The 14,870-nt window shown below is 44.4% G+C and overlaps 1 protein-coding gene across 1 annotated transcript in view; it reads left to right on the forward strand.

Moving 5' to 3' along the window:
• The first annotated feature begins 865 nt into the window (after positions 1-865).
• Positions 866-14,870, forward strand: part of GBE1 (1,4-alpha-glucan branching enzyme 1) — a 179,187-nt gene continuing 165,182 nt past the window's right edge. Inside the window, exon 1 of the mRNA XM_075170299.1 lies at positions 866-1,049. Coding sequence (XP_075026400.1) covers positions 946-1,049 — 104 coding nt within the window. The 5' untranslated portion in view covers positions 866-945. The remainder of the gene's footprint in view (positions 1,050-14,870) is intronic.

Below are 14,870 nucleotides of genomic sequence, written 5' to 3' on the forward strand. Positions count from 1 at the left end.
GTCCCCGGAGTCTTGTTTTGCTGAGCTTGTCTGTAAGCACGCCAGCACCCTATCAAACAGTCGAGAAATTTATTCCAGCACTCCTGACGACACCAAATCTGTTGGGGGTGTGGGGGTGGGGGGTTTTTTGTGTGTGGGAATGCAGAGTTCACCCAGCAGCAGACACACTGAGGAAGACATCAAAGATGCACTAAGAAAACAAACTGGGGACCGCTGAGCGACGGGCAGACACCCTCCTCCCGCCGGCTCTGCCCTGCCCTGCCCTGCCCTGCCCTGCCGGGGAGGTCGGCTCCGACAGCTACTGTTTTAATTGCCTGTGCCGACAGAGCAGAGCTCGCCCCCCCACCTCACCGCCCAGCCCCTCGGCAGCCGCATGTCGGGTCGCCGCTCGGGACTGCGCAGCGAGGGCAGCAGCACTCCCTCGCCTCAGGAGGGGCTCCGCCAGGCCCGCGGCCCAGGCCCGCCCCGCGCTCACCCCGCAGGCCGCCGCCGCCCGCCCCGACGCCCCGCACCGTTCTGAAGAGAACGGCTCTTTTTACACGCACACCTCCGCCCCCTTCCCGCTGCCACCCCCCTGCGGGCAGAGCGCGGGGGCTGCGAAACCAAACCCCTCGCTCGTTCGCGCCGAGGGGAGGCAGGGACACGAGTCCCCCCAACACCGCCCCCCTCGGCTCCCGCAGCCCCCTCGGCACCCGGCGCACCCACCCCGCCGCTCCGGGCACCGGGGCGGGGAGGAAGCACTGTCCAGCTCGGCTCGGCCCAGGCGGCTGGCACGGCGGGCAGGGAGGGGCGGCGAAGGTGGCCGCCTCCCGGCCCCGGCGGGCTGCCCCGGCCGGTGGGCGGCGCCGGGCGGTGAGAGGCAGGGGGCGCCTCGCCCGCCCCGGCCCCCCTCCCCGGGAGTATATAGCGGCGGCGCGGCGCGACACGGATCCCGCGGCGGGCAAGATGGCGGCCGCCACCAGCATGGAACCCCCGCAGCCGCCGAAGCTGTCGCAGCTGCTGGAGCGGGACCCCTACCTGGCCCCCTTCAAGACAGACTTCCAGCGCAGGTACCGCCCCAGCCCGCCCGCCTGCCGGCGGCCTAGGCCTGGGCCGCGGGGAAGGGAGCGCCGCCTTGGCAGGGCGAGGGACGGCGGGACGGCGAGCGAGCGAGCAGGCGGCGACCGCCCGCCCCTGGGGGCGCCGGGACGGGCGGGGGGAGCGGCGGGGCGGGCGGTGTCCCCTCCCCCTCTGTCCTCTCCCCTCCCCGTCGCGGCGGGGGCTGTCCCTCAGCCAGCTCCGGGGTGGCTCCGCTTCCCGCCCCGGTGGCGGCGGGGGGGACGGATTCGGAGCTGGGGGTTTCGCGCCGGGTCTTCCGACGGAGGCGCCTCCACCGCGGGCTGAGCCGCCGCCGAGGCCCGGCAGGGCCTCCTGAGCCGAGCATGGCGCGCCGCTGCAGGAGGCCTCCGCCGCGGGCCTGTCCGCCGGCGTCGCCAGCGTTGTGGAAGGCCGTCCCGTCCCCCGCCGCCTCTCCGGCGCTTCGGGCGTCTTCGTTGTCCCCCTTGGGCTCGCCTAAAAGCGGCGTGGCTGCGTTACGAGTTGGGGGGGGGCTGGTTCAGAGGCCCTTGGAGCGCAGGCAGGTGTGCCGCCGGGGGGCAGCGCCATGGGCGCTGTGAGCCTGCGAGGGCGGTTAGCCGAGCCGCTGCCGCTAATAAAAATGTTTTTCAGTCCAGCTGTAACCTGTAAATAAACCGCTCCTGGATCTCCTCTTTCTGGAGAATTTTCCTTTAGGTGCATTTTTGGAGATACCCCTGAAGAGCTCAGCAGTTCGTCAGACTGACCAACGATGAAGTAGCGGAGTGCGCGTTAGATTGGTCTCAGGTTGCTGGTCTGAGCATCCCTTTTTTTTGGGTGGGCGGCAGGCCTGGGTGAGAGCCTGCCAGCAGCAGCTCGCCAGGGGTGACTGACATCCTGCAGAGCCTTGAAAGACTGCTAAAACTTCACTGGCTGTTTGAAAGCAGGAATTGGGAGTTTTACGGTGTAACTTTATATGTTGCATTTTACTAGCAGTCCTCTGATAATCAAAGTTATAGTACTGACCAATGCCCTATATCCCAGAAGTCTGGAAAAGTCAATGTAAATGGGAGAGAAGTAAGAGGGAATTTGATTTTTTTTTAAAGTATTTGGATTTTTTTCCTTTCTTATATTACACACGGTGCTTTTGGCTAAGCATTACCAGGTGTCTTGTTGGCTTCTGGCAGAGAATAGTGGTAAGGCTAGTTCTTGTAAAATGGGATTAAGGATTGAGTAAACTACTAGGCTGATTTACAGAGCATCTTCTCAAACTGTAATCTCTCAATGACAGAATAACTGAGTGTTTTAAACAATGATTCCTGGCAAGCTTGTGGTAACGTATGCTGTAAAACACCTAATTCTTTCAGTGGGGTGCCGGTGTGTAGGAAGTAGTAAGTAGGTGGATCTGGCTCTTAATAAAACCATTCATTAAAATATTTGGGTTTCTCAAATGTGCCTGCCATCTAAATGGGCACATTATGGGTGACAGGGTTTGTATTTCTGAGGATAGTATGTCTGTGCTGAACACAGTGAGTTTTCAAAACTTCTATGTACTTCCTGGGTTCATCAATCTCAAGCACAGAACTTCAGATAATCCTGTTTGTATCTTGTCCCTTCCTGGCTTCTGAACCTCAAACTGGTCACTCACAATATAATTATTGTGGCAACATGTATACTATTAATTAGAATCATAGAATCATTAAGGTTGGAAAAGACCTCTAAGATCATCGAGTCCAACCATCAACCCAACACCACCATGCCCACTAAACCGTGTCCCTAAGCGCCACATCTACACGTCTTTTAAATACTTCCAGGGATGGTGACTCAACTACTTCCCTGGGCAGCCTGTTCCAAGGCCTGACCACTCCTTCAGTAAAGAAATTTCTCCTAATGTCCAATCTAAACCTCCCTTGGTGCAACTTGAGGCCATTTCCTCTTGTCCTATTGCTAGTTACTTGGGAGAAGAGACCAACCCCCACCTGTCTGCAACCTCCTTTCAGGTAGTTGTAGAGCATGATAAGGTCTCCCCTCAGCCTGCTCTTCTCCAGGCTAAACAGTCCCAGTTCCCTCAGCTGCTCCTCATAAGGCTTGTTCTCCGGACCCTTCACCAGCTTCATTGCCCTTCTCTGGACACGCTCCAGCACCTCCATGTCCTTCTTGTAGTGAGGGGCCCAGAACTGAACACAGGATTCGAGGTGCGGCCTCACCAGTGCCGAGTACAGGGGCACGATCACCTCCCTGCTCCTGCTGGCCACACTATTTCTGATACAGGCCAGGATGCCGTTGGCCGCCTTGGCCACCTGGGCACACTGCTGGCTCATGTTGAGCTGGTTGTCAATCAGCACCCCCAGGTCCTTTTCCTCTGGGCAGCTTTCCAGCCACTCTTCCCCAAGCCTGGGCATTGCATGGGGTTGTTGTGGCCGAAGTGCAGGACCCGGCACTTGGCCTTGTTGAACCTCACACAGTTGGCCTCGGCCCATCGATCCAGCCTGTCCAGGTCCCTCTGCAGAGCCTTCCTACCCTCGAGCAGTTCAACGCTCCCGCCCAACGTGGTGTGGTCTGCAAACTTACTGAGGGAGCACTCGATCCCCTTGTCCAGATCGTTGATAAAGATATTGAACAAGACCGGCCCCAAAACCGAGCCCTGGGGAACACTGCTCATGACCGGCCGCCAACTGGATTTAACTCCATTCACCACAACTCTCTCGACTCAGCCATCCAGCCAGTTTTTTACCCAGCGAAGAGTACACCTGTCTAAGCCGTGAGCTGCCAGCTTCTCTAGGATAATGCTGTGGGAGACAGTGTCAAAGGCTTTACTGAAGTCCAGGTAGTTTAAAAGAATAAAGGAAAACTTTTGTAACAACCTGTAATAGACTGAATGTCTTATTCCAAGCCCAAACAAGCCTTTCCCGTCTTTCATCCTGTGGATGGTAGAGAGTGCCAAGGAGGAAGAGTGTAAGCACCAGGGAATGCCTGTTAGCATCTCTGTGCAACGCTCATCCCAGCTTCCCTGAATTGTGATTCAGTCTGTATTTAATAGCTCCAGGTGTGTTTTTATCTAGAGCTCTTGCATCAAGAGTGCCCAGGAGAAAGGAGTTTTGCAGCCTAATTGCTGCTGGGTGAAGAACCAGTTCTCTGGGGTATTTTGAGCCTCCAGTATGTAGGTTTCACTTACTTTTCTCTAATTCTTGTACCGGAGGAGGTGGTGAACAGCCCTGCACAACTCTGTTCACTGAGTCTATGAAATCCTGAGCAGTGCGGAGCTGCCTGATCTTTATTCCAGGCTGAAGGATCCTGATGTGTTTAGCTGGTTGTTACATAAAGGTGGTCCACATGTCTGATCCTTTGCTGTGTGTTGTGTGTCCTTCCTGGCCCCTTTTGAGATGGGAGTTAGAACTGAAAACAGCCTTTGAGTTGAATACTGTGTAGATTAATACAGTAACATAATTATATGGCACTTGCATAACTAATCCTTCAATTAAAATTGTAAAGCAAAATAAACCTGACAAACTATCTAGAAGCAGAAATGTATTTAAATGTATTTACCTCTGAAGCGCCAAGCGTACATACAAAGTTAAGTTGCACATATTAATCTTAAATCCTACTGGCAGTAAATTTGTATTCCTCTAGAAAGGTAGCAATTATTTTGGATGGTTCCTTAAATATTGATCATGCATTTGTGGGGGCTCTCATTAAGTAACCCAATGGATCAGACGTATCCCACACTATCGTAGGAAAGGCTGTGATGAAGCAACCAGGAATATGTGCTGTTGAACAGATCTATGTATTGGGAGTTGATCAACTGTCAACTGCTTGCCATGGCCTCATCATAGGTAGAGCAGGAGGATTAATTCTTAATATATATTTGGTATTAGCAATTCCTTTACTCTTGTAGAGTAGGAAAACTGGATAGAAATGATACCACTCAACTGCTGAACAATCTGTTCTTTATTCCTTCTGATACTACTGGCTGGCTTTCTCTCTCTGCCTTTGCTCCCGATACCCCCAGCAAGTGGCATTTTTTGCCACTTGAATAGTTTAAACAACAAAGGTAGAGGTAGTCTCTCAGTTCAGAAGGTTGAGTTATTCCTGACGAAGGGGACAAGAGGCAACTGTTGTGCCTGGCACCCTGTTGTGCCTGGCACCCTGTAGTACCAAAAGGGATTTATTTGCTTGGATTAGGAAGCTTTGGGAAAGAACAGAACTGAAACAGACTTGATCAAATAGAATATGTATGAGTACTTTTACTGTAGTAGTCTAAATTTCTTCTTAGTTTGCAATGGTCTTGACTTTACTTAATATTAAACAAAATAATTAAGGACTGATGGGAATTTTGTAGCTTATAGCTATCATACTGTGTATCGCCTAGAGAAATAAAAATTGGGGATTTTGACAGAGGATTAAGGATGCTTGAGAAACAAAGCTTTTTAAACATTTGTCTGTGGAGATCTTTATACTATGCCATGTGCAAAAAGATATAAAAATAGTTCTGCCTTTGTCTTGCTTAGTAGCAATATATTCTTCTACAGAAGGGAGGGGAAATAAAAGATTTAGGGTCTATTCTGGCAGTGATACAGCAAGTTGTTGACTCACCCTTTGGGCTTAAGTCTGTCTGCTCTTTTATCCATAGCACCGTATTAGCATAGCCAGATTATTGCTAGTGGAAAATTTTCTAACTGTTTATGCATGACTGTTGTAGGATGCACAGTTAACTTGGTTATGATGGTTTATTCTCACACTCGAAGCAGGGTCATTGCTGGTGTTGGATTGGGTTGCCCAGGACCTTGTTGGGTTTGCTGAATCTCTGAGGATGTGCTTCCCCAGCCTCTTTGGGCAGCCTTTCCCAGTGTTTGGCTACCTTCATTGTGAAAATTTCTTTCTTAATACTGTAACTTCCCTTGCTGCAACTTTGTCCGTTGCCTCTGGTCTTTTTTTCCTGTGTACCTTGGAGGAGAGCCTGGCTCATTCTTTGCTCTAGGCACTCTCCCCCCACCTGTCCCTTTAGATAGCTTAAGACTGTGAGTGGACATTAGCAACCTGCGCCTCCCCAGGTTAGCTTTTTCATCACCAGTCTGAAGAAACCCAGCGCTCTCAGGCTCTACCTGTGTGCCGTAGGTAGTAGAAGACAGACCAGGAACAAGAAGCTAGCTTTCTACAGAGGCCTTAGCTTGTCCTTGCTCACCTGTGCCTTGAGCAGGTGCAGGCCTCTCTTGCTGGAGTTCACATCCTCCTCTCATACCCTGCGCTGTGCCCCTTCACCCCCAGGAGGGTGACCATGTCTGCGTAGCAGCATGCCTAATACTGAGATCTTCGCACATTCTTTTATTTTTCCTTTTTTTGGGGGGGAGGGGGATGTTGAAGGATAGATAGGCTTTACTTACATCAGCCTGGATTCTACAGTGTAATATAATTATACAGATTCATTTTGAGAATTGCCAGATTCATGATGAAATGAATCATGGTGTTGCCTCAAGTTCTGAAAATTTTCCTTTTGGTTTCAAGGATTCCTTTAACCTCTTGTAAAGTATAACTTCCTGCTTTGGACAGCTGACTTTTTTCCTTTTTTTAATGAAGCCTTGAGAAACACTGAATGGGTGCTTTAATGGGAACAAAGTGTTTATCTAAGTAAGTGATGCCTAAAATGTGATGCTAGGACCTCAGTTCTTTGTCATGCACGGGCATGTTACAAATGGTGTTTGTGGGAAAAAGAGAAATCTGTAATTTTTCCTTTCTCTGAATGCCTGAATTTGATCCTGAGTTGGAGGGGAGGGGGGCAATCCTTTCAGTGTATGTATAGTGAACCATTCAGCCTTGACCCAAACCACATGGTATTCAGAGCTTAAAACAAGAATCTACTTAAAAAAACAAGCAAACAAAAAAGCCCCCAAGTGATAGTGTTTGCATAGGATATCATTGTGCTATGTTGTTTGACCATCTGTGATATGTTTTCCCGCAAGTATTTTGTTAACTCCCAAGTGTTATTTATGCTAAAGACTTTGTATAATTCAGTATGTATTTTTAGTCTTTTACCTCTTAGAACATAATTGGTTCAATTAAAACCATTAATGCCTGTGGTGTAATTGCATTTTATGGAGTTACAAACTGGTGTTAGAAAGTGCTGCCCATTAGAATTTTCTGCTCTAACAATGTGCATGGCTTATTATATTTTACCAGCCCCTGCAACTGCCTCTGTAATCTACTATGTAGTCCTCAGTGAAAGCTTTTTTGAATAGTTCAATTTATAGAGTAAATAAGTAAAAATGCACCAGTGCACAGCTTCAGTCTTTATCTTGATGAAAGCATCAAACAGGAGACTGATTTATTTAGCCAGACGAAATAGTGGCCATACTGCTTGGTCATGGGTATGGGTTGAGAGTGAGAGAGAGAAGGTCCCATTTCTTCTGAAGTGTTGGTGAGTTTTTGGTTGAGAAGACTGGAACATCTACTCAGTGGCTTTTGTAGCTGGATCAATTAACAAGATGTCTGTCAATTGGTTCATAGGTTTCTAGTAGTGTTCTTGGACTCCTCCACTCTTACAGAAGGGAAATACTTGCCATTCTCCTGTTTGTGTCTACCTGATACCAGATTACAGCCACTTTATGATGGTTCTGTCTTTTTTTCTATTTTAAGAGATGCACAGTGGTGGGTACTTGATTGAGGTATTGAAAATGAAAAGGTGTCGAATTGGGTTTGATAGGACTGAGTAGGAAGGCAGCTGTTGGGGTGTAGCAAATTTGGGAATGGTAGTTGAAGAGTGACCCAGCTGGAATCCTAGTTTTTAGATGATGATGGGAAGGGGGGAAAGGCTGGAGTAAGATCTGTCACAGAATTAACACAACTACTATGTATCATCTGTGTAGGGAGCCATGATGCTAACTCAGAAAAACTGGATTTTCCTTTTCTGTTTTGTCTCGTACTGTATTGGGTGTTCAAAACTAAATGTTCACAAAAACCAATGTCATACATTGCTGCATCTTTCCTTTTTTGTTTTTGGTGGCATCCCGTAAGTTCAGTTAACTTCTGCCGAACTACTCGAATGATTCTAGAGCCCTATAGGAAACCAATACCTGTCAGTTTAATGGAAAATATGCTTCTGCATTACAGTATTCTTTAGAATGCTCTTGTGCATTGGGATTACTAACCCTGACGAGCACAGCTGACTGTATCACTGATGACCTTAATTTTTAAGTCTGTGAGGAAGTAGTTACATAGGCCGATGTACATCTAGTATATGCATATCTGGTTGTAGTACTCATCAAAAGATTCAAGTTGGCAATTGTCTTAATAGCTGCTAGCTTTACAAAAAGACAGGAAAGTATTAAGATGTCGGTATTGCATTTTGTTAGCAAGGCAGTTGCCTCTGTATACAAGTTAAAACTACGTACTCTCTGAAAAACTGAGTGGAGGCCCCCTTGGCTCTGTTATGTAGTGTTAGCATGTCTGAAGATGTTGGATGGGCTCTGAGAATTTGCCCAGAATTTTAAAACAATAGATTACGTGACCAGGAATCTAATTACTGTCTCATTGTAATAGTGAGGAAAAGCTTTATCTTGCTTAATACTTCAAATTCAAGTATTCATGCGTGTTTCTTTACTACTACCAAGCTGTAAAGAAGGCATTCTTATTATGGAGGACTGTCTTAAATTGATGTCCTATCTCATAAAGATTCTTTTCTCCCCCTGTTCAATTTCAGTATTTATGTATACGCACTTCTCTTTTCTTCTCAGTCTCCCTGTTACCTTCTATTTACTCCCACTATTCCTTCTAATCATAGCTGCTTCTTCATATTCTGTCTTCCACAAAAGAAGCTCCTTTTCACTTGTGCAGTGTCAGAGATCTAAAACCTCTCACTCATGCTTCAGTTTACTGTGTACTTCTGAAACTTTGCTTCATACAGTTATTCATTAGCTTAAAAAGAAAAAGAAAATATCTGAAGGCAGTATGTCAAGTGCAAGGAGATCACGTTTTTGTACATGAGTTTTCCTCTGGGAAAAAAATTATTCTGCAAAAGAAGTTTTTAGCTATAATATGGCTTGCCCCTTTCCCAAGTATCTGACAATTTTATCTTGACATTCTTATAGCACCTCATGCTAACAAGTTGAAGGCCAGTTATTAGTGATGATTCCTGGCCGTGCTGCAAAGAATAGGCCTCCAACCTGCTTAGAACAAGTCTGTTTTGCCTCATGTTGCTGTTGGAAGCACCTTACCTATGAATGTTATCTGGACATGATTTGGGATTAAAATCTAGTGTAGGCCCTTGATCTAATCTCTCAGAATAGATGTCTGCAGACGTGTCTAATGACCCAGGTCAACTAGTTCACTTATGTGAACATCTTGAAACTGTTTCATTAATCTGGATATTTCTAATGCTAAATTTATTTTAACCTACACTCTTGAGATACCTGAAACAAACAAAAAAAAGCCTTACTGAAAGTTTCTTTAAACATGCAGCTCCAATTCTATTGACTGATGCTACTTGAAGGTAATGGTAGCTCTAATGCTTTCTGTTTGACACCTTCCTTCTTTCTTTGGCACTGTTGCTCAGGCACAGCATACGTACGGTTCACACGTGTCCTTGCTGTTCTCGTGTTCTGTGTTGCTGGACTTCGTGCTAGCACGTCTGCCATTGTGCTTAGCGTTAGAGAGAGAAAATAAGTTCACAGTGGGGCATAAAGTTCTGATAAGGGTGGATTTACTTTCCCCGAAGTAGGAGTACCACCGCTAGAAGGTTATGTTAAATTCAAAAATGTAGCCTAGATCTGCAAAAGGAATTGAGTGATGCTCAGTCAAACACAAAATTAACTTCTAAGTGCTTAGTTCACGGAATAGAAAATGTGAGTTTCGGCCCTTATGTGAACTAGTCTTGCATTCATTGAGCAATTTGTCTTCGTTCGTGTGTTCCACAGTCCTCAAAATGAGGTTGGGATCCGGGTCCTCCCACTTCCAAGTGATGCTGGCATGAGGCACCAAAGTAAGGATGGTGTCCTTGTGGTAGGAGTAGGAAAGTAGAGAAACCCTGCTAAAGTAATACTTTGGTAGAGTGTGGACTTCAATACTGTATCAGGTCCTACTCCAAACAAAAACAAACCCCCACCTTTTTGGTCAAGAAAAGGCTTAGAGGAATGTGGATAAGCTAACATAAGCAAACAGACTTCATTGACCTTGAAGGGTGGTTAAATACCATTGCAAAGATGTGCAACTGGAAGAGACTTATTTTTCTATTTCTAGGCAATGTGTAGGGTCTGATCTTCATTTGCACTCATCTTTTTCAAGAGAGGGAGCTGGTAGAGAAGGCTCTTTAGGAGATACTGCATTGGGACAAGTGGAAAATAAACTTTTAGTGCTGATCACAAATGGATGTAGGTAGTTTATTACAGTTAGTGTGGGGATTTTTTTTTTGACAATGCATTAGATGGTTGTTCAAGCAAATTCCTCTGTGCCAACTGTGTGTGTGGGGCCAGACTTCTGTTTGAGGGCACTCTCTTTTTCCTAGTGTGTCACTGATAGGCAGGCCACATGCATGTGCAGGATGTGTGCCTCCAGGCGTTTCCCATGGTCACAGCTGAATGTGATGTCTTCATCAGATCTAAGTTTTTGGATGTATAAGCATTTGATAAAATGCTTTGGAGGAAAGGCAGGAGGGCCAGGGGGGATTGTCTAAAAGACTCCTATTAAAATCATGCTGAGTTACTGTATGTTTTAAATGAAAACATACTGCACTACCACAACTGTTTGGAAATTGACCATCTAGAATGAATTCATTGCATAAACATAGGAGTCAGCAGCTCATTTTAGCAGCTTTAGGGGATATCCTGATTGTACTGTACCTGCTATCCCAGCAAAAAAAGAAGTTTAATAAATTCTGTTACATGCGCCAGGCTTAAGCAGATACCTTGGATATTTTAGCCTGTCTAAAATGCCCTTGGACATCTCTGCTTATGCAAGCAAGCCTTACTGTTAACATCATTGTTTGATACCTATTGTGGTAGATATCCACAGTATAAATGTTCTGCTTTGACAGGGATTGGTAAGCTGTAAATTAATTAATGCTTTGCATTCTGAGTCTTATGCAGCTCATTTTGAAATTATGAATCTTTGATCACTTTCAGCAAGATTTAATTTGTCCTGCATAAACAGTTCTCCCTGCCAAATGCCAAATTTCCTCTAGGAAATTGTTGGAAGTTTAATAGAAATATGAAGTGTTGCATACTGCTTTGGTGTGCCAGCTTTTTTGAGAAAATTTGGGCAGCTGGTTGTAAATACTTGCACAATAGCTTCATATTGTTACACAATGGCAATGGCTCCATATAGAAGCATTTGTGAAATAGTAGATGTGATGTTTTGGGACAGGAGCTGGTGCAGGGGCTCTCCAGAGGTTAGAGCTGAAATCCACATTTTTTTGAGAAGGAGAAATTAGAAAGAACAACTGAAAGTATCACAATCTGTATACTTTGTACATAAAGGAAAGACCTTAAGGCAAATAAATACTTTTTGTCAGTTCTCAGGTCCTTCTTCAGTTTGTATTTTGATTGGACTTGTCATCTGATGTTACCTCCTCTCTGTCCCACTCTTCTGCAGTTGCCCTCCTCACCCCCCAAAACCCTTAACATCCCTAGGAGAAATATAGGAGAAGTGGGGAAAAATGCCCTTTGTAAGAAAGGAGGGAACAGAGCTGAAAAAAAGACATGCTTTAGAACTTCAGGGTCTGTTTAGACTACAGCTGTTTCATGAGACTGTTAAATTAGTGGAAAACATGGTAGAACTTCTGCATGCGGATTGAGCCAGGTGACTCAAATCTACTGTCTGAACAAACAAATCCTCTCTCTCAGTTGACGTGAACTCCCAAGCTTTAACTGAATCTTTGGAAAGCTCATGGATTATCATATATTTCACATTCAATACATGGATATTGTTTGTACTAAAATACTTCAGTTTTCAGGAGCAAACAGTGTGTGTCCGGTACTGCCAACATCATGGGTTCTATGAAGAGGTATGTGAGGTTTTCCAGTGAAGCATAGTCTGTTGGAAAAGGTTTTTCATTTCCCTTTTTTTTAATAGGGACCAGATGTGTTCTGTAAATTTTTCATTCTCACTTAAAGAGGAAGTGATTTAGAAAAATACAGCTTAAAAATAACCTGTGTAGCAATAATTAAATTTTTCATCTTGCAAGTGCCTGTACTGTCTTCTCCCTTTGGTCCAGTCTTTAGGAGGCTCGGTAGTTGTATCTACTTGCCCCTTTTTTTTCAGTTAGGATGCTACTCTCTTTGCCCCTGTGCTTCCTTCTTTGTTCAGCTCTTTGGTACTTCCTTGCCACTGGCTAGCAGTTGTTTTGAACAACAGCAGGTGCTTGCAGGATACTGAATTAATTTCAGCATGTATCACCAGTAGAAAAATAATCTTTTCATTGACAAACTCCAAAGGGATGGGAGAGAGATTGCAGCAAAGCATAGCATTTAGCTACTTTGGTCTGTATCCATCGTCTAAGCAGCTTTTTCCCTTTCTTAAAGCAAGCAAATCAAAATAGGCATTACTGTCTGTTTTGCCAGGCAGTAAGGGAGAAAGCCTAAAGTGATAAAGGGTTTTAAAAAAAGAAGCGATTGAGGTAACAGTTTGGTACTGGTGACAGTATCAGAAAGGTTTGTGTTTTTTCCTCTTTCCTTCTTGCCCCTTGTCCATAAAAAGAGCTGGGGGAAGAAAAAAAAAGAGGGGATCCCTGAAGCTTTTAAAATAAAGGCCTGTTCCTAGGCTGGGTGGAGATGTCACTTGATTTGCAGGTAGCTGTTTCTTAGTGCAAAATTCAAGGTAGTTAGTTGTATCTATCTTTCAGTAGCTTGCAGTGGTGTAAAGTTTTTGATTTGAGTGTGAAAGCTAGCTTCTCCTTTGTTTGCGGTACAGCTTCCTTTATAGCTTTTTGGGAAAATACGTAAAAGTATCTTTATTAATTACACTTTATGTACTTAATGCACAAGTGTATATACACACACAGAGGTTTTTTGGAGGAGTTTCTAGCTAACGTGTATATATCCAGCCTCCTAATGAAGGGTTCATTGGCAAATTTAACTATGGCTTATAGAATTCATTGACTTAATCTATGGCACATTTGATATGAGTTTTCTAATAAGAGTGAGTTCTTTAATGTTCAATTTTATAAACACCTGAAAGGTTTTTTCAAAATATTGCTGCTTTATTTTAATCCTGTTTACAACAATTGGAAAGTATTTAAGAAAAAAAAAATCAGGCTCCTAAGAGTCTTTTTTTAAATAGCAGCAAGCAGATTTTTAATAGTAATGCTATTGCAGTGTAATTTGAATGTGATTATAGTGATTAGTTCTTTCAGACAGAAAATTATAGATAACAGTTGTTAGCGTTTAGATTTATTTGTCAAACTTCTTTGGATTTTCTTTGTATCATCAAAAAATTCTGGACAGAAAATCTTTTTCTAGCTACTTCTTACTTGTTATCCTAAAATAAATAAATGTATGAGTTCATAAATATGATTATTTGTTACTTCACTTAGACACTGTAAATGTAAACAAAACCACCTCAAAACTGAAGACTACCCCTTCATTTCCCTCCCCTGCCCTCACAGTTTTAGATGTCACATAATTTTGGTGGTAGATGTATGCAGGACTTTCCTCAAAAGTTCAAGGTACTAATTCTATTAGCTGGCGTGATGCATTCTTTTTTGAGAAAGGGGCCTTGGATTATAATGTCAATGTATAAAAGTGTAATGTATGAAATTGTATTTTTTTCATGTTGCTAAGGTAGACCATGGATAAAAAGCTCAAGTTTGCAGAAGGAGGGCAAGACTCGGGGAGGTTAGAGATGTTAACTACCAGACTTAATCTATAGAGTGATAATGCCAGGTACTGACATTATGTGGGGAAATTTAGCTGCGTTACTTGTATATAAATTCCACCCCTCTATCCCCAGAATTTGCCATGAAGTGAATGCTGATTCATAGTGTGAGCTGTCTTTTCTCTGATTTTAAGAGTTCCCCCCCCAGAGGCAGGTCTGAGCATGCTTTAGGGCTGAAAATGGTACATAAGCTAGTTTCAAATTCACTTTGTCGTCACAGACCGGCATGGAGCACTCTAGCTGGTTCCTGTGCAGTGCCTGGCTACTCATGCTAACGTTCAGGCTTCCCAAGCCCTAAGTACGAGGCCCAACAGAGCAGATAGGGCCTGTTCAATGTCACCAGCTCCTCAAATACAATCTCTACTGCAAGGCTCCCAGTACAGTGAGTTTCAACAGGTTTCATGCATGTGTTGTTTAAACTTAAACTGCTTGTCTTAACCTTTTTTTTTCAATCGGATAATAAAAATACAAGTTCCTTGATGCTGATAAAGTTCTTAATGGCAGCAGAAGACTCTATCTATAAATCTGATTGTTCAAAAATACACTTCTGAGGAAAGCAATCTGCCACTTTTTCCATGAACTGATAACAGGATGAAGAAGTACTGTTCATAGTACAGAAGGTAAGCTAGTCCTTGACACCTTTAACTGGTAGAAGGTGTCTATAGGTTCCACAATTGGTAAAATTAAGAGCACAGTCAATTTGTATATGGAGATACATGTATTTCAGCTACAATTTGTGATTTCTGGGAATGACGTGAAAAGCTTTACTAAAAGATTAGGTACCTCAATAGACCTAATGATTATTCTCACTTGAAAATTTAGCAAATTTGGACCTAAATAGTGCTTGGATGTCAACTATTTTGGCACAGCCAGTAAACCAGGAATGTTGTTACTGCAGAGTAACAATGACTGGATTAAAGTATCTTTGCTTTCTGAATAGGATTTCTTTTGGACCATGA

This window comes from Calonectris borealis, chromosome 1 (assembly GCF_964195595.1).
Source record: "Calonectris borealis chromosome 1, bCalBor7.hap1.2, whole genome shotgun sequence".
In the NCBI taxonomy this organism is placed as follows: domain Eukaryota; kingdom Metazoa; phylum Chordata; class Aves; order Procellariiformes; family Procellariidae; genus Calonectris; species Calonectris borealis.